Source organism: Numenius arquata, chromosome 7 (assembly GCF_964106895.1).
Source record: "Numenius arquata chromosome 7, bNumArq3.hap1.1, whole genome shotgun sequence".
NCBI lineage: Eukaryota > Metazoa > Chordata > Aves > Charadriiformes > Scolopacidae > Numenius > Numenius arquata.
Window position 1 is genome coordinate 29,892,268 of NC_133582.1, and position 27,544 is coordinate 29,919,811.

Below are 27,544 nucleotides of genomic sequence, written 5' to 3' on the forward strand. Positions count from 1 at the left end.
AAGAAAAAGGAACATTAGAAGCTGTAAGAATCAGAAAAATCACAGACAATTCTGAAAAGGGAACAATTGTCCCTTGTTATTTAAAGCATTTCCTAATATTAAAGATCCTTTAAAAATTACTTTTCAAATAAATTTTAGAAAAACACATGCCAAATTAAAACCTTAACAAAACCTTTTCATTTTCAAGCGTATTTAGCAGAAATGAAATATTTACACACAAAAAGTTAACTGGAAGTTTAGGATGCTTCATTTGTTTGATCCGGTAGCTAGAAATTCTTGTAACAGAAATTTTTCTGCAAAAACCTGTTTTAGTCTAAAGAGCTCCATAAGTAGTACTTCATAACAAAGATTGTATATAACTAATACTACAGTCTACTTATCTCTGTATCTCATGTCTGTAAAATTACTATGGCTCATAGACATAAGACTGAAACATCATGTGATTTTTTTTTTCCTCTAAGTATTGCTTTCTAACAAGGGTTAAAATAATCATTTGGCTCTCTAAGGTTCTCTTGCCCTCAACCCTTTCTCTTATTCCAAATTAGCCAAAAAAAAAAAAAATGGTTGGGTATGATCTTACTAAGCTACATATCTACTTAACCCTGAACATTAATGAGTACCAGATCTTTTATCCCAATATGGTTCCTTTTTGTGCTACTCTTGCATAGGAGGCATACCAAAAGTTTAACTAAAGAAAAGGGGATGTGACTGGAGAGTCCAACTGCAGTCTCCAGAGGGCATGATTTAACTCCTGCCTGGCAAAGCAAGCACAAGAAGTGAGCACAGAAAAACTGACCAGTTATCAGGACTTTTCTGCTTCAATTAGACTGCTATTTGAGTGTGAGGCTTGAACTTCGGCAACTACGGTGCATCCAGCTTAGGAGCAAAGTCAATACGTTGATTTGGAAGCTCACTTTTATGGAACGTGAAACACTCACATGATGCTTGAACATCATTACAACATGTATGAAGCTTTACAGAAGGCACTGAATCCTTTTAAGAGTTTTACAATCCAGAATGGCTTTATTTATGATACTTGACCTGCCTGGTAAAAGAGAGCATTTACAACATTCTATGTGATGCACTGCCATTTCTGAGTAATTAGCATCTGTGAAATATCAATGGAGACAAAAGTGTTCTCACTTTCTGTACTTTGAATATGACAAATAAGAGCAGGAGCCTGAAAAAGTGCCTGCAGTGAAACGTAAGTAACGAAAACTTAAAATTCTCCACAAAAATACATGATATTTAGGAAAAACAATTCAGAAAGCATATAGGCATCTTCAGAGATTTGAAACATACTGAAGCAGAGGAATCAAAATTGATCCCTTTATGGTAGTTCAGTTCCTCCCTGATACGCATGAGTATTGGAAGTACTCCTAATTGCTTTTAATCACATCTATAATGAGAAATAATACTAAAACAAAAAGAGATAAGCAAAAGTAATTGACAGGGAAAAAAAGGGCTGGGTCCAGTTGTAATAAAAGGTTTTAGATCCCGTCAGGTTCACTGAGATTTAAGACTACACAAACCATACTCAGTCAGGCCATAACTCTATTATATCTCCAATTCTAATACTGTTCTGTCAACTTTTGCACCTGTATTTGCAACTTTGACCCGGAAGTCAGACAATTATCTCCCCAAATGCCAGCCTGGAACTGAAAACTGGGAAAAAAAAACCTGCCCGTAGTACCAGAAATAAAGAAGTTTGGTTTCTTGGGCACTAATATACCATATCTGGTTGACTGGTCTTTAAAAAGTTGAGACCTTTGGCTGAAGTGTTTTGTACAAGTGGGACAATAAGGTGTTGGTCCTCTATGGATTTTTGGTGTTTAAAAGAAATTGGGTATATATATCTTCCTCTCCATATAGATAATTAAAAAAATTAAAATAATTAGGAAAAAAAAAAATCTCTCTCCTCTGCTCTGTAGCCAGTTTTCACACAGGGAACTTAGTACTTTGGAGAATTTTACTTGCCAAATGCAGCTGATCATCACTGCATACACCTTCTTCCTTAAAGCTAGCTAAAAAAGGCTTCTCAAAATGTCAGTGGTAGGAATAGTCCTTCCCTTGGCCATGGTGGAGTTTTTTTGGTCTGCTGGGTTTTTTTGTTGGGTTTATTTTTTTTTTTTAAAAAAGCTCAAATAGTTAATGGCATTCACAACAGCAAATACGCATCTATCTACAAGATTTTAAAACAAAAAGGGGTGTGTGGGTGTGGATGTCTAATCCAGAACAGTTATAGCCATAATGTAAGCTCCATTGCAGCTCACTGCTAGTATTCCTTCACCCTCATCTGGGAGGACCACATTTAGCCTTTGTATTCATTCCCTGGAAGAGTAACAGGAACTCAAATGTTCCAGAAACAGCATTCTTTTCAGCAGCAGGGCCAGAAATTTAATATGCACAGCTCTTCTAGGAGGCTACCAGATCACTCAATCTGGCTAATAGATTAAAACCTTATACAGTACTAACACTGCATATGGAGAGATGCAGACTCCAGTTTTCTTACATCTATGTTCTTTTTTAAACAGTCCTCAGAACACGCTCAAGATGTTTTTATTAGAGCTGCAGTCAAGGACACATCAGCTATAATGAAACAGTAAAATTTAACTGCTGCCAACAACATTCTGCTTTGGTCTACAGTCAGTTTGAGCTTCTGCCCAACGTCCACATGCTATCAGGCTCCCATAGAGTGACACTAAGCTGCTTCTTCAAGAGTCTTAAAAGTTTATTTTGCTTTTACTGCAACACTTCACTATGCAGTTGCGCAGTAGTAAACATGACCTTAACATCGAGTGGAAGTTTGGCAACAACTTGACTGCAAATGTAATCTACAACAGCCACAGAAGTTAACCAAGCCAAAAGCGGAGTTACAGCTCTTAAAAACTCAGACTATAAATGGCTATACAAGATCACATTTCAAGCTGCAGTTTGCTAGTGTGATTAACTGTAGCGCTGTGTTACACCTGCAAATCATTTATCTTTTTGCAAATACTGCAGAAGTAATGAAGATGCCCCAGTACCTGACCGTCTTCAAATCAGGTAACAGTACAGGAAGAGTAATAAATCAGTGGTACCGCTCAAAACATCCATCGTTAACCAAGCATGCGAGTCTCCATGGGATCAGGATCTTGGATGGAGAAGGGATGATCTAAAGTGCCCTGGAAAATAAAATGGCACCATAATTTTAAAGGCTTGAAATGAAGGCCTGGTTAATGTAGCAGATAAAAAGTAAAAGCCCTCATCAAGTTTTTAGGATAAATATGTTTTACAAGCTGACTCTGTAAAGTTTTGTAGTTATAAAACACATTCTATTGCAATGTTTTATAAGGCAGAGAGAGCAGCAGAAAAAAGAATACCTCGGAGATTTATTTACAAATAGTCTACAGAAATAGCTAGCTGCTACCCTTGCTGCTGTTAAAAAAGAAAGATGAAGTAAAAAGATGAGGCTTCTCTGAAAGCAATTATCTACGTACAGACAAAAAGAAGATAAAACTGAAAATGACGAGATGCAGTAAGCTGATTGTAATAGAGATCCTGTAGTGAACATTCTGCTCAAATACTGTGGCCACTTTTCAGAGGTCAGCATACGAGAAGAGACATTGAATTTCCATCCTTTTAGCATTTTCCTTTCTCAGAACAGCACTTCAGTATGGGCAGTAGACATACATACTGCTAAAGTCACAAAACCACTTCAAAATTAATACGGGTTAGATCATTTCCTCACTTAAACTGGCCTAACTCCCAACCCAATATCTGTTTTTTAGCAATTTCAAGCTACAGCATAGTCAGGCCCTAAACAAGTAGTTTCAGCAGCAGCTTTGTAATCAGCTTAATTTGTAGTTGTCTCTCCCCACACTGATCACAGTCACACATTCTTGGCTCTTCCCAGAACCTCACTAGTGCTCATGCAATCACGCGGTCAGCCAGATCAGAGGGACAATTGGGCGCACGCTCTTTTTTGGGCAGGTTATTTTTCAGTCCCATTAGCTCCCAGCCACAGTAACACAAACGGTGGCACGAGGGAGAGGTCACGAAGGTGCAGCAGGGACTAGCTGTGCCTCAACCAAACATTAGACTGCACTTTCATACAGAAGTTCAGGCCTTGGCTCACTACAGTATTTGCAACCCTGCTCAGCAAAGCACACTGACTTGAGGCCTCAGTTACTATGGTGATGAGCATGGAATAAATGTTTATATATAATTAGATAAATTCTCCCTTCAAGAAAGCAGTTGCCCTTCTCGCAGGCAGCTACTCATATGTTTTTAACTAAATAGATGTAAAAAAAGTATTAAAATTTTAAAGCTTAAATATCACTATTATTCATTAGCAAGCTAATGATAATTTAAACCTATGGCAAGAATTAAAAAAAAGCACATGAGAAATCAATGAGAACGCCATCTCTTTTGAAAACTAAACTGCTAAGCTCCCTAGAGATAAGTTAATGCTTGGTTTTGTACGTTTTAGGGTTTTGCTTAAGAAAACCAGGAATGATTAATAAAACTATCTCATTGTTTAACAAAGCTTAAGATCTACTTATTGAATAAAAAATGAATGTATGAGTCCTTTTCTTCTATGCAATAACTAAATCACTCCACTTGTAAAATATAAGCAGTATTTCCTAACTCTAAGCTTACTGTAAAAAGCAGTAAGCTGATATAAACAAGTTAATGTAGTTGAAATGCTTAGTTCATAAACGCATGAGTAGCTTACTTCCTTTTTCAAAAGATTAGGAATCAGTAATTACAGTAGAACCATGTGCTACAAAGATGAAAATTCTGCTTAGGGTTTTGGGGAGCCCTTTGCCACAACATTTATGTGTAATTTGGACTTTTTCTTTTATTTTAATTAAAAAAATCTAGTCCTAAAATGTGATCACTACTCATACTCCCTAGGATCTAAAATTGCTTTAAATTTAAGGAATAGTAAATTCAGAGTAGACAAGATGATTTGCTAAGATCAAGGACTATAAAAACTAATGACAAAACTTAACCATACACTGAATTCCTCCCTGAAGAAAAACAAATAATTGGCAAAATGCGAGAGAAACATTGCCAGCTGATGAGCTGCCTCATTCTTTCCACTATGATGCCATCCGTTGCCATCTCTTCCCTGTCCACATGCACTACGCTTCCTCAGACTCTCAGCCTGACCCAGATCCAGCCCTGATCTCATGTCTGACAAGGAAATCCAGCTTTACTCACCCGATGGGTGTGAATAACTACACCTGTAGTGGGAGGTGGACAAGTAAAGAGGCTTCTACTCCCAGCCACATAATACAGCTCTTTCACTGAATTTTTCCTCTTTTCTCCCCAGACTGCCAACATAACTACACGTGTATTCACTCCCCAGCCCAATTGTTGGAGTAATTAACTTTAGAAAAACTTCAACTACATAAAATGTTTAAGCTAATGGGGATAATATTTTAAGAACTGAGTTAGGAAGCAGCCACATGCAGGTTCACGCAAATAGATCCTATGTGGGAAACTTCCAGTAAGAAGAGCAAAACCACCAGTGTATACCCTTCCTGCAGCACGGCAGGAGCCAATGCACACACCTGGCATCCATCCACACACTATAATCTTGTGGTAAAGAACAGCAAGATCTTAACCCTAATAAACTCATTGAATAACATTCAGTTATCCTTTGCATTTCATCTGTAAATTCCTCCAAGGCAAAGACTTTCTTCCGTGCCTTGCACACACTGTTGATACACGAGACAGAACAGGAAGACGCACAGCTGATGATGAAGCGGCAGAATGTAATTTTGACTTGCTCTAAGAATAGGCCAAACGCCTTCCTCCAGTTTGCATGCAAATTTATTACTGAAGACAATGCAGGCATCTGAGGGAAGAAATTCAGCTTAGAATCCGAGTATCTCTTCAGGGACTATCCAAATCAAAACCAGATCTTCTCAAACACCAAGGTTTAAAGCTTTAGCATCTTCTATCAAAGGATTAAGTGACAAACATCAACATATTTATAGACGTGATCTTTATTTCAATTGAGTATTTAGCTATAGTTGCAGGGAGCAGCCTGTTATTGCAAAAGGCAATAACTAGATAATTAGGTCAAACTAGATCTCCTTTTATCCTTAAAAACCATGCATTACTATTGATTCACAAAACACTTATTTTTTGTTTATAAGATAATACATAGCAAGGGATGAGACAGCCGCAAACACTGACACCAGAGCTATCAGTTGTGCTGAGAGCCTGGTAAATAACTAATAAATAACAGCTAAGAAATCTCAAATTGGATTTTCTTATTAACGCTTTTAATATTTTGAGTTGTTTTCAAACTGTTATGGTACACAGTCTCAGAGATCCTGTTTTCATTTAAACATGAAACAGTAAAGAGTTTAGTTGAGTATCTTAAAAATCTGGATTCACCATGAATTTAGACTGTAGTACTGAAACATAGAAAATATGCAGCTTTTAAGATTTTTCTCCCTTTTAATACTTGAAATTTTATTAGTAAGCTATTCTGTTTCTCTCTTTTATGCATATTTTTGCAAATAATAATAAAAAAATCACCTAACACTGTTGATATTACACTTTGTAACTTTTATAAGTCAAGAAGACTCCTTAATTATTATTTTTTTCCTCTACAAGATGTATTTAGGCTGAACATGTGAAACGATGTTGGATTTACCATATCTGCATATCAAGTACTTTTTTGTAAGTATTATGGATTATAATATGCAAAGATCAATGCACATATATATACTACAGATCTGTATAAGAATTTCTGAATTCTCCTTCTAGTAGTGCTATTGCCTTTCAAAGAGGACATTTCAAAAGATGCCTTAAAGTTTCCATGCCCCCCTGAGACACACAGTATGTGAAGTCATATAGCCAATAAGTGACAAATTTGGTGGCAAAACTCCTCTATTTAAACTCAGTGGTGTGAACAGACTATTAGTGAAGGTGTTCTCCAAGTGACATCTAGAAAACTTGTCTTAGATTTCAGGGTTAACACTTATCCACCTCACAGATGTTAAAAGTGATTAATTTGTTAATAGCTGTAGCAAAGAATCACTGTGGTCCTGATCAAAGTCTGGCATCCCCAACTCTACAGGAAGCTTAGTACTGAAGTGCTTAGTAATCCCATAAAACAGAACAGGAATAACAGGGTGTAAGATAAACCTTGTGCAGATAAGAATGTCTGGACATGTTGTGTGGTCTTCATCGCCACAGCAGCAGGGAGGAGAACACTGCTACAGATTAGGACACATCTACCTAAGGTGTGGTTCCTGAACAGGACCACACGCTGCATGGGGACATTAAGGACGCTGGAGAGCCTATATGCTACCTCTAAGAGAGTGGGCAACAGGGGCTGCCCAGAGCAGCAGGCCTTCATTGTCCTGCTCAGGCATTCAGCACGCTTACAGTTCATCTCACAGTTCAGTGGAATCAGTCAATCCTTGGGAAACTACTGGCACCTCTTAACTGGAAGTTATCTGCAGAGTTATCCCTAACCCAAACTCTCTCCAAATATAATTATTCCAAAACTGTGATGTGATACGTAGGAGAAGACTCAAAGCTGGCTACTCATGAATGGAGATCTTGAGAAAACACTTAAACCGGCTACTATGACGCCAAGAACTCAGCTTCCATTATGCTCTGTAGCATACATCTACAGATGTATGCATTCCGTACGAACGAACACCCACACACTCAAAGCAAGATAAATGTACATGTTCACTAACAAATTAACCATTTGAGCAGTAAAATGGGCACTGAATGTTACTAAAATACCAATAAACTAAAGGGCTTGTCATTTGGGAAGCGACTTCTCCCTTAATTATACAAACCAGGTACTTAATTGGAACACTGTACAAACAAGATATATTGCTAAACCTGGAGTTACAGTAATGCAAGTTGGTTGGGTTTTTTTAATTCTTATACACATTTCACTCCACATTAACATGAATTGAAAGATGGCACAATCCCTGCTTAAGTTACATTTTAGGCTTTACTGGTTTTAGACATTCTCTGCTCTTTTTTAACATCTTCAGAGGCCTCAATCAGGTAACGGTGTTTCCTCTTTAAAAAGTTCATTTGCAGGGTCACTCAGCCTTCGCAGGAACTGGGAGGCACTGAAAGTAACACAGCTCAGACCCTGGGAAGTTTTTGCTTTTGTTTTATTTTTAAAACACTGCTTACTCCACACGACTATTTCAAAGGCTTGAACCTCCCAAGGTTTGCAACAAACAGTTTTAGGCTATATCCAAAGGCTTCTGAGTGTTGACAACCAGGTTATACTGAAAATTATTTCCCTGGAGAATTCATCTAAAATATGCTCTATTTATTGCACTCAAAGCAGCAGCGCTTAAAAAAAAAAAAAACCCACCTAACAGCCCACACAAGAAGGGCTGTGCAGGTTGTTCAACATGAAAGGTAGATCTCCATTTAAGTGCCTGACAAAAAGAGGAAGCCTCCATACACACTGGACAAAATTCCTTCACTGTACCAGATGTGGGTACATCTGGCACGCTATCGATCAAGATTGTCCTGCTCAGCAGAGGGAGAAAGGGGTTCACTCCTAAAAGGATTAAATACATGCTCCTCCTTCCTAACAGCAGTCTTTCTCTCTTCCCTGACCCTCTAAATCCAGTACTAACCGTCACTGTATCTGATCAGCAGAAAACTGGATATGTATACCCTGGTATTGAGGCATTAATTAGTCTCTTTCATCCCAGGGTATGATTACCAGATGCAGGCTCAGAGAATTAAAGCTTTCAGTTGTTTGCTACTGAGGTCTTGCTCAAAGTGTTGCTACAGCTGGAGAGTTCATAACCAGCAGGGCGAGACAGTATCCATGACCTGTATTTATTCTTTGCTACATAATTCCAAAATCAGTAAGTAGCAGCTGCCTCACCATGCCATGAGGGGTGTTTCTCAGAATGGTTTCTATTTGCAAGAGGGCCAGAACAAAAACATTTCCCAGACATGCCCCACACTTTTAGCTCTACTGGTTAGCAACAGGAAGGTAGCAAAATACTCCTGTGAGCACAATTCAGCCAGAAAACTGCAAATTACGTTGACCAAAATGCCACTGCAGCGTTGCTTATTCTAGTCCAAAATTGGTGTGAGCTATAAGAGGAAAAAGACACTAACTGCAACTACACCAAGAAGGTTTGTCAGAAGGGGAGTACTGTCTCATCCACAGACTGCCGTTACCTTGGGAATAGTGGGTCCAACAGAACTGTAAATCTTTGCCTGGGTTCAACCCATGCAGTTGAAGCAATACTTTGAGGTAACACATTTATTACAACACTAAACAAGGTTCTGCATTTTTTAATACCAGAATTTACATGCATTACAGAGCTCTCACAGCATTGTGAAGTGCAGTTGTGTACCTCACCTACCTGCGCATTAACTCTCCATTGCAGTTTTACCAGCAATCCCTAGGTCTGCAGGAAGGGTCATGTAACAACTTCAGCTGAATAGGAAAAGACAAAGTTCAAGTTCTTTAAATGATAATATGATTTTTTCAACACAAAGTCTCATCTCATTAGTATTATCCTGATAATAAATAATCTGCACTATTATTCTTCTGTGTGATTCTTTTAAACCTCTGGTTATTTATATATAAACACATGCACTCAAGCCATAAAATGTTCTATTGAGCTCCCCACAAAAAGTTGTTTTCAGCAGGCAAAGCAGGCTGCAAAATAAAATGCATGATTTTCAGAGAGCAGAATTCTTCCCTGTTGACAGAGGAAAGAAAAATAGTACTGTATGACTAAGTCACCCAAAATTCCATGGTATTTACTTAGGAACTTCACTTTCATTATGCATACCTTTTGTCTGCAGGGAGACAGAAGTAGTGGGGGGAAAGTCTGATATGAAAATACGAGCAAATGTCTTTATGATGAGTTTTGAAATCTCCTCTGGAAACTGTGCAGGTCCTTCTGCAAAATTAAAATCTCCATTTTTTTCTTGCAGGAAATTTCTTGTGAGAGAGTACAGCAACAGCACGATTGATTAGAAGCTAACATTAAATTAAATCCACTGAAGTTATAAATCCATTCCACACCAGAAAGTAGATGGTACTTTACCAAATAGGTAGGAGGCAGAAGCATCGTAATTTACAGCGTACCACAGTAATACACTGCACCCCATCCCTGGCAAGTGCCCCTTTTAATTAGGCAGTCTTTTGCAACTCGAAGGCCCAAAGACTTAAATCACACAAGATCTTCAGATTAACACAGATTAACAGCAAATCCAGCCAAGTTATAATTCCTGTAAGGGATTCTTTCACCTCTGTGGCAAAGCAAAAGCTCCCAGCAGCTCTAACGATTCTGCACCAAAACAAAATTGCAGTCTTTCTCTAAGGAATAGGAAGATACCAGGAAGCTACATCTTTTTATGATTCCTTAAGTGACTGTACTATGCTAAAAGTGCAACAACCAAGCATGCAGTAGCACAATCCCTTCCAGCACTGGGGTGAAAGGATAAAACCTAGAATGTCCAAACACTTTGGATTCAGAACCTGAACGTACTTTATGGAAACGAAACACAGACTCCCCATCCAGCAGCATGAGAGTAACTTCACCCTCCTACTGAAAGCAGCAAAGCAGGACTAAAACTTCACCTACCACCAGAGAGCTGAGGCTATTTTCTAGTCTGGTGCTGCAGATCAAGAATATCTGAAGACTACCATGGGAAGAAAAAGGCAGTATCTAATGACGATCCAAACACTGACAGACAGACACAGATGACAGACTAGTGTTTTGCACCTCGAGAAAAAAGCATCACCAAAACCAGTTTCACCATGACTAAAGTTGTAAAACCTGTCACAGCTATAAAAAAAAAAAAACTACCGGTAGTATTCTGCATCATCACCAAATTACTTCCTTAAGAGTTCTTAGATGTCCTTCTGAATTCCCATAGCAAAAAAAAAAAAATAAAATCATATCTTGTGGCAAATAGACCTTTTGGCATTGTTTCAGTTCAGACTGTTGTTTCACTATTAAATTATTGGTCTAGTTTGCTGCCTGAGTCATTATCTTTAGAATTTGTAATAGCCTGAACCTGAACCAGTCAGCCAACACATGACCAGTGATAAAACAGGTACCACCTTAAAATAATCCAAGTGATTGTTTCCACAAGATTGAAGTTACATGCATTAATAGCTCATTAATATCCTGCACAGGCCAATCTCTACGGCCTAATCAGTTACTGCAGGAAGGTAAGAGCTTCACAAGTCAGACCGATACACATATATCTCTAGCAAAGTTAAACAAAAGCAGTAAGCTTTTACAATGGTGGTAGACAAGCACATCAGTGAAAAATCAAACACTGTACTCGTGCTTGCAGCACTTACCTCCAGTTGCTGTGAGGTCTTTGAGCAGTCAGCCCACAGCTCTTATCAGAGTTCCTCAGAACAAATGTCTTCAGAAAAAAGCAGCCAATTATACCAACCCCAGCTACAGCTGGATGCCATCAAGAAATCTTATCAACTGCTAGGCAAATAAGATCACTACATGAAATTATTATGCCAACAGCAGAGTCTCAAGAAAAATGTAACCTTTTAATCTCTTGCAAATTGTTTCCCTATATTTGTTCTGCAGAGAGCTGAAAAAGGTTCCCAAAGAAATAATCCTACTACGAGGACATTTAATTCACACCACCTTTGGCTGCAAGATAGACAGATCAGAAGCACTTACAACCACTGTTCCAGTAAATGCACATATGTTAGAGACAACTATACATCTGCATTAGCTCTAGCAATTTGAAATCCAGCATCCTGCAGTGATGCAAAATGAACTAACAGGTAACCAAAAATCACCCTATTAACCTACAGCTTCACAAGGCTTCTGTGGCCTCTGCCCTTAGGGAGAGTCCTGTTCTTCATTTTCTAGGTAAAGAGAGCAGTGTTACCCTGCGTCCCTTGCCCTTTCATTTGACCAGTTTTTTCAGCTGTGCCTTCCTGGATCTGAAAAGTACCATCTTCCCCTCCTTCCAAACCTTGGCAATTTATACATACTCTCACAAATAGGCAAGAAAATAAGAGCAGGCTCCCTTTGATTTGTTTCAACTGAAAAGACAGATGTAGGTGTAAGAGAGATACAATGAGATGCACTTTATCTTTCCAACTATTTGTCAGTTCTAGTCAGTATTGTATATCTTTAGATTTGCTTATTGTTCTACCTGTTATTACAAATGAAATGAGATTAATAAATACAGTGCATCGGTTTTACAGACATTAGCGTTCAGTACCTGCAGTAATAGGGCAATTCAAACATACTGAAAAAGGACAGTTCTCATTTCTATCTAAAAAGGCTTCCTCTTTTGCTGATAAGATACAGCTTCCTCCATCCACTGTAGCTGAAAGCACTTTCCCCTCAAAGTCAGTTCATAAAAGGTGGCTTTCCTTTTTCCTTCTAGAACATTAAAAAAGAATAAGCATTTATTTCTTTTTATAAAACAATACTGGAGCCCTAAGAACATGCTTACGCTTAAAAATCATGTATTTTCAAGCTTTACCGCACTGTCCCAAGAGTTTACCTCCTTTGCTGGGAAAAGCTGCTTACAGCCTGTTAAGGGTCAGGGCAGAAGATTATTTAATTAGGTGGCAGCCCTCACCCTGGGTTAACAGAGAGGGAAATGGATCCATACAAATTACATTCAGCTAAGTTTGTGAGTAAGAGATGTTTATATGAAGACAAGGCAAGACAAAGAAGGATATGCTTGGGGGATCAAATGCTATATTAAAAAAACCTCAAAACTTAGAGACATATAAGGCATCACAAAAAGCACTTTAAAAGAAGCATGCTATGAAAAGAACTGCAGCTAGAGTCCAGACACATAAGCAGGAGCACAGAAACTGTTTTCCAGACATTAGGTCAAGCACTAGACAAGCCACATGATTATTGCTAATAACACTGAAGAACCCAAACAGCGAAAGAGTTTACATACCTGTTTATTGATCTGTAACTAAAACAGCTTCCAATTATATGGAGATACATATTTATCCTAGTTTGAATGGCTGCAATCACACCACAGAGGAGCTTTACTAAAACCAGAAGCTGACAAAACACAGCATTGTCTGAAACTTACTCTAAGAAAACATTCCAATACCTATATTTGCAAAAATACTAGTCAGAAATACAGATAATACAATGCAAAATGTCAACTGCAAGTAATGGTTTTCTACAGACTCTTATCTACACACTAACAAATGCCATCTTCCATTTTTAACTTCATTTAGAAGTTGGATAGAAAACTGGCACATTCACACAACAGAAATATTAATTAAAAATTAATTAGCACATCTTTGTACTGCATCTACTAGTTCAAAACTGCATCACAAGATAAAAAATATGTTTTAGTAAATTCTTGGCCATCTCTACTTTGAACCTAAAAAGTAACAATTAAGGTATTGTATTCCTCATTTCTGTTCATTGTACTGCCATTATATTATGCAATAGAAATTCTAACCTTATTCAGCTTCATTTAGCTGATTTTACTGCAGATTTGCATCTGCTAGATAAGGCTGCAGTGACACAGATGTATGCAGCAACACTGTTTGACATCAGAATTTCTTTTTCTTTTGGAGATCTTTCACTTTGATTTTTTGGCTACAGTCCAGTCAGTTTTAATACTAGTTTTCAGTGAAATCTAGGAATGTTTTACTCCTAGAAACTCTAGCAACTAGAATTTTGTTTTTCCCCAAAAAGCGGAGTTGCCCTAGCTACCTGTATCTGTTAATAAGAAAATGCAGGAAATTCCTTCCCTGGATCAGACCATTTTACCACGTATAACCTCTCACTGTGATCAGGCCCAGGTTCTTACCAGCCAGGCCTTTTTTGCTATTAACTCAAAGTTTACAATTACACATTAGCGTTCACTTTGCTTTCTTCTAGCACAAATTACCTTCTGTTCGCCACCACTTGGTTTCACACATCACCGTGTTCTTCATTTACTTACTTTTGCTAGATTTTTCTGTGCCATCTGCCTAATCCACTCTTCATTCTTCCCGGTCAAGCCGACCCCTTTCTGCAGATATGAAGGCATGCCGAGTATCAGTCTCCAAGCAGAACCTTTGTCAGTCATTAACAATTTCCAAGAACTGCACAATTATTGCTGTGCTTTCACTAAATTTCACTGAATTTAGAGTTGGAAGGGACCATAAAGATCATCTAGTCCAACTCCCCTGCCGAAGCAGGATTGCCCAGAGCATGTTACTCAGGACTGCATCCAGGCAGGTCTTGAAAATCTCCAAAGAAAGGGACTCCACAACCTCCCTGGGCAGCCTGTTCCAGGGCTCTGGCATCCTCACCGGAAAGAAGTTTCTTCTCATATTTGAGTGGAACCTCCTACGTTCCAACTTGTGCCTGTTGCCCCTTGTCCTCTCACTGGCAACCACTGAAAAGAGTCTGGCTCCCTCCTCCTTCAACCCACCCTTTAGATACTTATAAGCATTGATAAGGTCTCCCCTCAGCCTTCTCTTCTCCAGGCTAAAGAGTCCCAGCTCTCTCAGCCTTTCTTCATAAGGGAGATGCTCCAATCCTTGAATCATCCTCGTTGCCCTTCGCTCCAGTCTTTTAGATGAAAGCTTCAAATCTGCTCTTGAACTTCACGGTCACCCTTTATTTATCTAGTTTCCTGAGCAGCCTTTCATACAGGAGATTCCCCATTCCTCTTAGCATTTGCGGATCAGCACTGAATTTTAGGTTTCTCCAGAAACTCTTAAGGTACCCTTTACTAGCCTTAGACCAGCTCAGACTCCCATAAACAGGGCAACAATGACAAGGCAGTTCCTTTTCCGAAAGAAGCTGAAGGGAGAACTTACCTTTTGAAACTGGAAGGCTCACACTCAGCTATGGTCCTAAAAAATTAACCTGGTTTTAAATAATACAGTCATCCCTTCCCCTACAAATTACGTTGCCATTCACCTTGAACTTGGCAGGATTGATTTGCATTTCCCTGGCAAAGTGCAGAGCTATTGTGAGCCAAACAGCAAATGCCTGAAAACCAACATCAACGTGGTTCTGAATCTTCTCTTTGGCAACGTAAGTACAACCGTATTTTTTATGTAATTATTATTTTCACATCAGCACTTCATTTGTCACAGTGTTATGGGCTGTGTCATGACGCTCCAAAATAAACACATTCAGCAGAGTGAGCACAGAAAGAAGGGCAAAAACAGCAAAGGGAATGTGAAGTCAACCCATCTCTACTCACTATTTTACTTTACCCGTCACAGAGCTTTTTAAAGACATCACCTGGCCTACTTAAAACTTTACAATATATAGAGATCACTCCCTGAGGGTCAGCCTTACTTATGCAGTTGTATTGCCCTAAATCTTGCCTCCAAGGGGTTACTACAACTACATCTTGGCATTCAACTGTTATCGGTCATTTTATTTCGTGAGCTACCCAGGGTACAAAGCATTAACTACTTCAATGAAACGAGAAACATAAACAATTTAAGAATCATCTCCGCACAGCACAATCCCTTTAGCTTTGTATAATTAACACTACTGAAACACAACACCCTAAAATCTGGTTCCAAGCACCTTCCAGCTGGACAGCCTCTTGTGATATAACATTAAAAAACCTGAGGAAAGTAACATAAGGAGAGCAGGCAGCACTCAGAGCCATGCTTCCAAAGGCCCACCTATGCTGAGCTTTCTCCCTGCCTGGAGACTTTTAAAAATATTTTGCCGAGAGCAGAAGTAACACAAGGAAGGAAGCTAGAGCTGCAAGGGCTCCAGCAGCACAGCTTACGAAGGGGCTGAGGGTGACCAGCTTAAGCAGAGGCTGTGTGGGAGAAGGACAACCAGCAGCTCTACCAGGCCCTGGAACACCTGAGGGAAGCTGCCCTTAGGCCTAAGGGAGCAGGCACAGGCCTGTCTTCTGGTAACACCACCTTACAAAAGGGACCTCCTGGCGGCAGAGTAGCCCCTCGGAGACGCCCCAACCTTCACAAAGCCTCCCACCTCTCCACTCTTAAGGAAGCCAGCAAAGCCACCGCCATCATCCACCCCCGCTCACCTACATTCACTCCCTTCCACCCTCACCCCACCGCCATTTTGTACTCCCTTCCCTCCCCTGCCTCGCTGCCTGACGTCACGGCCGCGCCGCACCCCGCCCCCCCCCCCCGAGAGCGGCGGGTGCCCGGATGTGGGATGCTCCGCCCCCCCCAGTTGTCCCCCCTCCCTCCTTCCCTCCGCCGCCCAGCGTTAGCGCCGATCGCGCCCCCTCCCTCCCTCCCCGCGCGTCGTTGCGGGTGAGCGCGAGCCACTGCCGCAGTGAAGGGAGCCGCGAGCCGGAGCCGGGCGGCGGCGGCAGCGACGAGGCCGGACGCGGAACAGCGAGGCCGGGGCTCGGTGGATTCAGCTGCGGGGTAGACGCCTGAACGCCCACCCGCCGCCATGGTGAGGGACCCTCCCTGCAGAGCTTCCCTTTTCCCCGCTGGAATATTCCAGACCGGGCCGGGCTGTGGGGCTATTCCCTCGTCTCCTCACACCCTCGCGGCCCGGCTCGGCCCGGCCGCCGCTCCGCCTCGCCGCTGCTGCCCTGCCTCTGACCCGTCTCCTCCGCCTCCCGCCCCCAGCCGTCCACGTCTCTCGCTGGGCTTCCCCCTTTCTCCCTCCCTTCCCCCTGGGCCGCCGCTGCGGCCGCCCCGCGCTTCTCCCCGGGGGCAGGCGCGTCCCCCCGCTTCCCCTCCGCCGCCCACGGCTGCCGCCGTCTGCCCTGCTGCCCCCCCGCCTACTCCCTCCCCCGCCTCGGCAGCGCTCAGCGGCTTCGGCCCTTCCCGGCACCCCCTCACCTCACACCGCCCCCTCCCCCCCCCCCTCGGTCCTTGGCTGGGGGGGGTTCGCCTTCCCCTCGGTCCTCGGGGGGTGTGGGGGTGTGGGTTCGCCTTCCCTGGCCTACGCTTCATCTGTTTTCCAGATGTATCGGCAGCGCCCTAAGCGAGCCCGGCATTTTGGTAGCGATGTCTTGTTGGGGGGGTTGTTTTGCAATCTCAAATAGGGTTCCCCCTCCTTCCCTCCCCCCTCCCCCCCCCCGCCCTTGGTGCAGCAGCGTTTTTCGGTTCATGTGCAGACCGGAAAGCTATAATGCACGTAGCCCATGGCAGGGAAACAGGCTAGATAATGTATACTTTAATTGGTCGGGGTTTAGAAAGCTGACACTTCAAATATGATAGGCATGTGGGGTTTGAGACTGCAAGAAGAAGGTATGCGATATGTCCAGGTGTGTCTGTTTGAGTTGCTCTGTTTTTTAAATCATGACGGTTTAAATTTCCCTTTTACTGCCGTAAAATTAGCCCAGAGATACAGTATGGAGTCCTGTAGTATTTTACGTCGACACTAGGGGTGTCTCCTGCTTTTCACCGCTGCCAAGAAATCAACGCCCTTTTTTAATAAACATTTATTTTAGCCTAAATTATCCAGTACCCTGGCTGCAGGAAGAGTATGGCAGTATTTTGGTTTTACAGCTGGAGAAATATAAGTGGTTTAAACTTTTTCGTTCTTAACCCTTTTAGAACAAGGCTAGCTGTTTTATCACATTTCGCATTAGATCTCACAAGGCCTGGGAGCCAAAAATGGTTTTCCTTTTGTTTTTTTAAGCAGGGGGTTGCAGTCTTTTCTTTTAAAAAATAAAGTTTCAGTGGAAACTGATGTGCTATGGTCAGGCTGTCTTTACATGTACACTTTAATGTCTGTTAGATGTGCATTTGGAGAAATATTTTGAAATGTATAAAGGTTTGGTTTCAGTTGTGGACTAAACCAATGTGGTCACTGAATGCCTTCACGCAGTCTTGGGGTACGTGAAGACTGTGAGAAAAGAAGGCTCGTATTTTGAGAATAAGGTATTAATGAAGTCGAGACTTAAAAAGAAAAAGGCTGTGATTAGAAATTACACCATAGTTGCAATATTGCTAATTGCTATGAGTATTTAGATGAACAGCGATCATCTTCCACACAGCAGTTGTGCTCTTATTGCCATTAGTTGGGTCTTCTGTGAAAATTGTGTTCTCAAAAGGCTTGCCTGATGAGATATGCTAACATGCATAAAAGGAAAGAAAATGTTACTTAACCATGATGCCTGTGTATGTGTCAGTGACCTGTAATGAACCTTTCACGTATGATTAACTTTGATTATTTTTTCCTCCATTCTGTTGTAACTAAAGCTGTCCTAGCATCTTTTGATGGTATAATCATGTTGATTATTATTTCGTGACTTCTTGATCAGTATTTGTGTATGATCAATAGCAACGTGTAAGTGCAGATGCTGGGAAAAAAGGTATGATGGATATTGTCTCTTACCAGTAAAGGTGCTTGTTCGCTCACGTAAGCAGTAAAAACATCAGTAGAGTTTTCACTGTAGCTGTATCAGTATGCTGGTTCTGATAACACCTGATCTTAGGTGCCTTGTAGCCTGAAAATCAAGCTAAAACTAAACAGCTGATAAACATTTAAAAAAAACACATTTCATTTAAGTCGCCATTCTTCTTACTGTTGTTACCCTGTGGATATTTTCACTGAAAGAGTTCACTTTTAATGAAGAAGTAGAGAAGACCTTTTTTCAGCCTTTATTAGAATAGTGCAATTCTTTTTCATTTGGAGTACTATTTCTTTTGTGTTCTTTAGGACCAGAGACCTGACAGTTATAGTGAAGAAAGAGGTGAACGTATTGTTGTGTTCATAGTAGGTAGCTTAAGATAAAACATAAACATCTAGTGAGTCAAAGAATGTAGTTCTGGATGGTTTGACATAGCCAGTTCTAAAATAATCTGTCAGGCAGAGCATAAGATGATGAGTCCATTACATAATGCTAAAAGTAATGTTGGTATGCTATTTCTGTCAGAGTTGACTTAGCAAATTTTTCCTATGAGTGGTATTTTCTAGGAAAAGGTAAATAGCACAGATAGATGCTATTAAACAATCTTTCCTTTGGATAGCTAAATTCTGTTTTCTTGGGATGGTCGGCATTCTGGTTCATGACCAGCTCTTAAGCTTTATCGTTGTAGGTCAGAAGACACAGACTTCTGTCTACAGGAGTCACCCACACCACGTTATGTAGTGCACCCATCTTCTTACCTAGGCTCTGTTTGGTTGTTTTGACTCACTTTGCCTGAATAGTGGTGCTGCTGGTGCATTTTCTCCAGCTGAAGCTGATCTAACAGTGTTTCTAAATTACTGAAGCTGAGAACCACCAAACCATTTTTTGCAATAAAACAAATCATCATTTACTATTTAGCAGGGAGGGTGTTAAATAAGTTGGTTCTTAGCTGAAGAAAAAACTAGTTATTCCATTACCAAATTATAATTTCACTGCTAATCATTACAAATGTCTGAATAGTCAGTTGAGTTTTGTAAACTGAGGGGCACTTGCATGGTTTGTCTTACATCTTACAGCCTGTTGGTGGTCTTCTGCCACAGGTGCAGTAACTGGTCTAGGATTCAAACCATGAAGCTCATGTGTAGGTCTTAAGAATTATTTGGTAGGCTTATTTAAGCCAGTTTGTTTAATAAAAGATTTTATTTTGGAAGTCATTTTCAGAGGTATAGTTTAGAGGCCAATTTGAATATGCAAGTTCGCTTAACTCTGTGATCTACAAAGGAAAACAGATCCTGTTGATGGAGGGGGAAAGAGACTTTTTAAAAAGTAATTATATTTTTTCACTATTTCTGTGGTAGAATTCTGTCTTTATATGGTTAAACTATTGATTTAACAATAGGGAGGAATGAACATTGAGTAGTTTAAGGAGGAATGGTTTGTGGTGGGCATGCCTTAGGAACTTCAGAATATTCATCTTCTAAGGCATCTGACAGCACTGAAAGGGAAGCTTTCAGGGAGTGAGATTAATAACATGTAAATTGTGTTGGTTTTTTTTTTATTCACACCTTGAAGGAAATGGGGCTATCTTCTGTCAATCAGTGCCAGAAAAGGAGGTTTCAGTAATTCTGGTATTTCTGGGGAAACAAATGAGGCAGAAATGCACATTTTTAGTGCCAAACTGTTTCTTGGTTTGCTTCTGCCTCCTCATTTCCCTTGTTTTTGTATGTCAGAAAGACATACAAAAAGCTGTTAAGGTGTAGCCAGGCTACTATAAGAAAAAAGTTCATCAGTTTTGGTTAATGGAATGCATACTTTCAAGGAGAACTGAATCTAGCAATGAAGGTCTTACAGCTTTCTTACAGCTGAGTATTGCATCAGTGCTTACCTGACAGTGTTGCAGAAGGAATAGCTTTCTTTAATTGTCTGTGTGCTTAATAGTGTTACTCTGCTGTAATTCATAAATTACACTTGCTTAAGATTTTTCAACATTGCTTTGATTTCCCTGCTAGTAAAAGAATTTTTTGTGCTTTCCCTCACCCTTTTTGCTGCCTGTTTTTAGCTAAGTTTTGTTGAAGACAATTGTATCCTCTCCTAAAATGTTGTAGGTCTGAATGGTAGTTGAGCATGAAACTGTATGAAATGGTGGCCAAAAATTGTGTTCATAGGAAAAACTTTTGTAATTTGAGCTAATATATGACTTCTTGAGAGCAATTTGCTCTTGATTTCCTTGCCCCTTCTCTTTCCTCCAGTCTGTTCTCCCTGCTCTGGGTAGTATCATTTGTGAATTTCTAATTAGGAGAAAAATTACCCTTCACTGCTCTTTGTTGATTAGCAGTCGGTTCATTTAGTGACACATTTCCCTATTTTTCCATACTTTCCTTCTTCTGGCCTATATGTTTTTCTCTTTTCCGAAACTTGTTTGTTCCTGTGTGTTCCCTGCAGAAAGACCACAGGGGCAAAGGGGGCTGGCTGTTCCCACGCTTCCTACATACTAGTTCTTTGCCGAAATCATCATCAGAAATAGGGAAGGTGCTGCTGTGTGATGTCCTTGTCATGATCAAACTCCTCTGCTTCTGGAGGAGCGAGCACTGCAAGGATGGGGGAGTAAAGATTAAAGTGATGGGGAAGGAATGATGAGAGGCATGGATCTACATCAAAAGAGGGGAGAGAAAAGTGCTTGTGCTTAAAGGTTACACAGTTGAAACCTTCTGAGCAGGATATTGTAAGAAAATAAATATCTCGTTTTACTTTCATGCCCCTGTTAATTAAAACAGAAAAAAAGTTGGAACTCCTGGAAACTATAAGAATTTTATTGGTTGTACTGATTATATAAATTACTTAAACATGTTCTTTCTTTCCGAAAGACCGTAAGAGTGTATCTTGCTGTGCTCTTGTGAAGCTGATAAATACTGTCCTTGTTCTACAAATGAAAAAGGTTGAGGTCATGGTGGGGTAATAACTTATCCAAGGCTCTCTTTATTGTTCAGAAGTTAACATTAGGATGCGATGTCGGAAATGGATAATATGGTTGTAGCTCTGAAAAGATTAAGTCTAAAACAAATTAACTGCTAGGAATTTTGAGGTCTTGAGGCTGATGAATTATTGGAGTTAGAATGCAGCCACTAAAAACGTGCTGTACGTTGTCCATTTGGCTTAAAAGCATGTGATGGTGTGTGGTGATTTAAAGCTTGGTCATACACTACCTTTCAACATTTCTGTAGCATTGTCTTAGGCACTTAAAGTGACTTCTTCTAAAGATTAGACCTGGAAATGGGCCTTCCATATCCCATAAAAGCTATTCAGTTTCTTAGATGTCAGTGGCCTAAAGTAATCTTGACACCAGCAGTTTGAGAAAGATCTGCTGCAAAGATTGCCTTATTGTGCTGAATGAGGTGGGACACACTTGGATATGGACCAACGTCTTTTAATCTGGAATAGATAGGTCTTTTAGTATACTAATTCAAGTATTCTGGGAATATTTTCACTGCTGTTGTCCTGGATCAATGATCAGGCAGCTCAAATGACTTGAAATTCATGGTTTTGTAATGATTTTAGTACAAGACCAGAAGCAATATATTCTGCTTGACATACAATGTTGCTAGATTATTTTGGTCACCGTTTGAAATACTGTATTTCTTTAGTAATATTGAATATCGAGATAAGTTTAACTGGGAGTAAACTTAAACTATGGCTTATCTTCCTATTCAGGTCTGTTCTATGTCATTGGAATGGCAAAAGTTTGTGGAGAGGTTTGTTTTTTTTTTAAAGTTTCAGGTGTGTTTAAGAATAAAACCCACATCTTTCAAGTGAAGTGACTCTTGGAGTGACAGTTCTTTTAAATAGGAAAATTTAATCTTGACATTTTATGTAGCTTTCTAAATGTGTAACTTCAAAATTTTAATTTGGTAACTATATTTTATTAGGCCTTTTTCATGTACAGAAAGACCATTAAAATGTTTTATGTTGCTTTTAGATTGTACCTAGCACAACCACAGCTTTAACTGCTTGGCAAAACTATGTAGATGGTGCAGAACAGGCTGGAGACTGTATCTGACTTGCTTGTAACTTGACAGTGAGTCGGCCCTGCTATTGATACTCTGTTCCACAAATAAGGAAGAATCCCTAGCCATATAAATAATCATCTTTAACTGTGTTAAAGAAGTCTCAGAAACCCTTTAAATGCTTTGGATGAAAGGACAGCATTGTTCATGAACCACTAATAAAAATCGTGGTTTCCAATCCTTAAGCAGGTTGTGCCCATTTAATAGACTCAGGTGGATATTTGTGAAGTCTGTTGTTGATGGATGTTTTTAAGCAAACTGTTAAGGCAAAGAACCAGAACTCTCCCAATAAGCTGGTACTGTGCCTATTTCAAAAACCTTATGCAGGCAGCTTGAAGTTCACAAACGCTTTCTATCACCTGAGTTAGGTAAAGTAGGAATTAAAAAATGTAGTAAGACATTTGTTAGTTAAAGAACTTTAGTCAGAATTCGGAGGGATGGGGTAAGAGATAGGAAGCCAGGGTTTATATGTTTCCGGGAAGAAACTCAGCTACTGGAAAAGTGGATTCAGCTGTGATTCTAACAAGAATATAACCACAGGATCATCCTGAAATGCCATGGAACTTCTTTTCTTCTTCTGGTATATTTGTGACAAATATGGGGGCTTTTTAACATTTATTTTAAGCAGCTGGAAAGTTTGGGAAGGAAGACCTCAGGTACAGTACTCCTCTCTTTTTCTACCCATTCTCCATGTAGCCCTGTGAATAGCTCTTCTATGTATGTTTATCAGGTGGTTTAGATTTTTTGTAATAGGTAGTAAAAGACAAACCAACTGCTGTTTCACTGCTGACTGTGCAGGTTCTGAACAGCACCACTGAGGTTGAAAGAAGTCACTTGAATTCCCTCTGCTCAACGATACTGTGGCTGGCAGAGAGGACTTCAAAAGGAGTTTTTCTGAGACAAATACCACAGATAGTACTTTAGACCTGAGCTTATGAAGGAGAACTGCTCGTGTACTACTTGTGCATGATGCCTGAACTGCTTTCTCAGTGTTGTGTGTATAATGATGTTCCCTTGGGGAAGTTTAATTTAGTATTGAGCCGCTGCTTAACAGGCTTAGCACCTTGGTATCTAAGCAGTCATTCGTCAATTTTTTTGATAACACTGAAGGAACACTTCACAGGTTTCACAGATAAAAGCCATGTAGAAAAAAATAATGATAAATAGGAGAACGTCTAAATAGCAATAACAAAAAATGCCATATGAATAAATAGTCTTGAGTTTTATATTTAAATGGAGTATCTTAGCACTCTAATCGCTGTCCTTCATAGGGGCATCTAGTAAAATAACTGTTCCCTACTTATTCTTAAACTTTTTCAGAAATTTTTATAAAAATTGTGTTAGTTTTTCTAAAGTATTTAATTCAAAACACCGTTTGGTTATTTTATTAATAAGATTAAAGCATTTGCATTGGGTACCCCTGGTGTCAGTTTTTTATTTCAGTGCATTGGAAAATCAGATTAGTGATAAATGTAACATAAAATATGACAGGTTAGTAAGTTTGAATCTTGCGTGGTCTTGAATGTTAGAGTGCCACTGTAGTATTGGTGCCGTTGAGTTTGCCAGAGTTCAATTCTGAAAAACTGTCTTTTGAGAGGCTTTGAAAAAATGAACAGTGGGCTAGAAGGTAGCCAGATTCCCTTTCTGGGTGAGAAAACAAAAGTCTTATGTGTAAAGGGGACTAAAATTGAGGGGAGGTAGAAAAATTAGGAAGAGTTGGTTTGAGTGAGAAAGTGGGTGGTTTTTAGCAATGGCTGTATCTTGGCTACTTTCTCAGAGGTATCGTTCAGCATCTGTGTGGTGTCATTTAATGTTTTGTCAAGTCAATCCATGTTAACCAGCATCTTAAAGAGTAGTTAAACCGCTTATTTTAAAATTACAAGTGCCTTTGATTTGCAGTTCAAATTACAGACTGGTGGACAAATGTATACAAATAATATGCTGCCTTTAAGGGTTGCAAGCAGTAAATTTTTGGAAGTGTGGCCTATGAAGAACTAAGATGGGAAGTAGCAAAGAGATGGTAGGTAGCCTATGGCTCTGTGAGCAAATCATGTATATGTGCATAGTTGTGTCAGATAGTCTTTGGGGAATGGATGCGGTTATTTGTACTTGGACTAGGACAACCAGATTTTTGATTGTGAGCCTCTAGAGCAACTGATAATTATTACTGGAAGTCACTGAGGCTCTGGAGGGGTGCACCTACTTGACTTATTTTGGGACCTGTGGACCCTGTAAATACCAATAATTTTTCTAATGCTGCTTTGTGTGTACATTTAGAATTTATGAAAATTTACAGTTCTTCAGGACAGCTGTTTTTAATTTTATTGCTAGTTAAAGCTTTAAATAAGCTTTGATTTCTGACAGGATGAAGGAATCTTCTTTAGCAAGTGCTATGGATCTTTACCAAAAATAATAGTAACATCTATAAGTAAGTAAGATTTTTGGATAATTCTTCAAACATTTGGCATATGATTGTTGATAAGCTACTGGAACTGGGTTGGAATTCTAATGTAATCTTCTGAGTACCCTTTTATTAGTTTGTAACAGAAGTGGTAGATGACTGTATTTGATCCTGTATGTTAGATATTTACATTCCTGTACATAAATATAAAAAAACAAATCAGTTCCTGCCCTTAAAGAACTTAACCTAAGATATTCTATCATTTTAATTGCTTTTGAATATTACTTCATATAAACAACTCCTGAACGAACATGACCTCAGCGTTATGATTAAAAAAAAGTCAGTATTTTCTCCATGACACAGGTCATGTAAAGAAAACTGTTTTGAGATTTTGCAATATTCCATAGCAGTGAAAACCTTAATTGAGAGCACTGTGGTATTTGTGTTTGATTGTGTTTCATTTTGATTTCCTTTGATCCGGAACTTTTTCAGAAAATAAATTCCTAATTTGCTGGAAATTCTAAGTATTCACTTAACAGGTCTTCCAGCTTAATGTTTTGTAAAATTCTTGATATTTTAATTGTAATGGTTTTGATCCCTCTGTATTGGATCACAGTGTTGGCAGGGCCTGTTTTCAAACCATATGACTCATCTTTATTCTTTACTGAATTCTTCATGAGTCCTTGAGTGGCATAAACTAAACCAGAGCTTGTTAAAATGTCTCAGTTTAATAGCTGACAGCTCTAAGTTCTGATGAAGTTATTTTCCTTTTGAAAAAAAGAAAAAAGAACTAAGTATTAAGATTAGTGTTAGCTATTAGACATGGTTAAAATCCTGCAATAAAGTCTCTATTTTGCAGGTTCTGTATCTATGCAACAACTCCCCTTCAGCACAGTCTGCTTCTTCCTTTGATTTGCACATCTTGCCCATTTCTACATCTTTGCCTCCTTGACGGTTTTCTATTCTTGTCCAGATCCAATTTTTGAACTTTTTTTTCTGTTTTCAGATACATGTCCTTTACACAATTCCTTGCAGCGTGCTTCAGCCTCTTTTATGATAGATCCTGAATTACATTTTACCAGTTTTGTACTTCCCTTTGTGATCTTTTTTTGCTATACTTGTTTCCTTTTTATATTTTCTCGTTGGCCAGCCGTAAGACACTTATCTGTTCTGTCAAACTCAGATTTCACTTTTTCTCACTAAGTGGTATTAAACTGTTTATAAGTTCCTTAAATGGGAAGAAAGGCTGATGACAGCATCTACTTATGCAACCTGTTTCTGTGCTCTTGTACCATTAGATCAAGTCCTGTACGTTGACCTGGGTGACTTTCCTGAAACTTTTAAGTCCTTGTAGCATAGCCTGTGTCAATTGATGGTATTCTCTGAACTGATACTTAAAGTTCCCGGCTCGAGGATATTCAGCTCTTTTAAGCTGCTAGTAGAGTGTTGTATGCAGTAAAGTTGCATCAGCTTTCTTTTTCCTCCAGGCCTTCTTCCATCTGTTTAAAGATATCTGCTCCCAAAGCATTAACCTTTGCAGTTCACTCATTCCTGAATACACTGTTAAAATCTCAAATTTAGGATAATCAGTTGGTAGAGAAAGATGCATTGGTCACATTGTTCTTGAGTATTTACAACCTTTCTGTGAATAGGGCATTATATTCAACTGTAGTATAGTCTTTTACAGTAAGTAGTATAATACTGTTACCTGATGCAGTATAATCTGTTATCTTCATTTCTAGAATGTATTTTTGCTATTTTCCCTCAACAAATACCTCTTGCAGCAGTACAGAGAATCTGCTCTGACTAAAACCCCCTGAAAAAACAAAGCCTTCTAATCTTACTTTCTGATACTGATCTCCCATTCTTTGCTTGCACGAGTGAGCGACCAGTTTGTGGTGAGGGAACTTGAACAGATACGTTGGGAACAAACACATTAATTTGTATGTTTGTCGGTTGCTGTTGGAGCATAACATGCTCCATTTCATCTCCAGCTGGGTTCTCATCTTTCATATGTGCCGACACATACACGGGATCCAGCTGATCAGTCACGTGCAGGCCTGTAGCCATTTCTTGCAGAAGCTGGAGGGGGAGGTTTGTTTTCTCTACTTGAGGTTCCGTGACCACCATATCTCCTTCTCTACTTCTGGAAAACCCTCTGCAAGAAGTATTATTACTCCTTTCTAATGCTCATAGCGTTGCTGAGGAGTAGGAGTGTGAAACTGGTCTAATGACTATCAGTTTTCTTCCTGCCTGTAGAGTTAGGGCTTACAGTGCTGTATCTGGTCTTGGTACAAGCACAATCGGGAAGTTCAGAAACTTCAGAAGGCTGGGCTGCCCTTAGGTTTTTTTTGTATTTGGAGTGTCACAAATTGTATTTTGAAGAGGTAGAGTGTTTGATTCCACAGCTGTTCATAACTCTTGCCTTTAGCTTTTTGAAAATTACTCCAAAAATAAGTTTACATTTGCAAGTAACAAATACTTTAACTTTCAGTGACAGTAATTTACACAACATACTAAAGCATGTTTAAAAAACAATGCAGAGAAAAGAAAGCCTACCTTTCACATCCCTTATCAATCCAGTGGCAAAAGTCCTTGACTGTAGAAGCATTATAGAGAATATAACTAATTTTTTTACTGTTTCTGTTACATTTTTGGAGGGAGGTATTGAACTGCCAATTAACTTGGCGGAGTTTTCACTGGGATTGTTCTAGAGAGCTGTTTCCTGAAGCTTCCTAGTTCTTTTTGGTTTTATAGTACCTGGAAGTAC

At 39.6% G+C, this 27,544-nt stretch overlaps 1 protein-coding gene across 1 annotated transcript in view; it reads left to right on the forward strand.

Moving 5' to 3' along the window:
• The first annotated feature begins 16,128 nt into the window (after positions 1–16,128).
• The window catches only part of PPP3R1 (protein phosphatase 3 regulatory subunit B, alpha), a 40,551-nt gene continuing 29,135 nt past the window's right edge, over positions 16,129–27,544 (forward strand). The window contains exon 1 of the mRNA XM_074150275.1: positions 16,129–16,397. Within this exon, the coding sequence (XP_074006376.1) occupies positions 16,395–16,397 (3 nt within the window). The 5' untranslated portion in view covers positions 16,129–16,394. The remainder of the gene's footprint in view (positions 16,398–27,544) is intronic.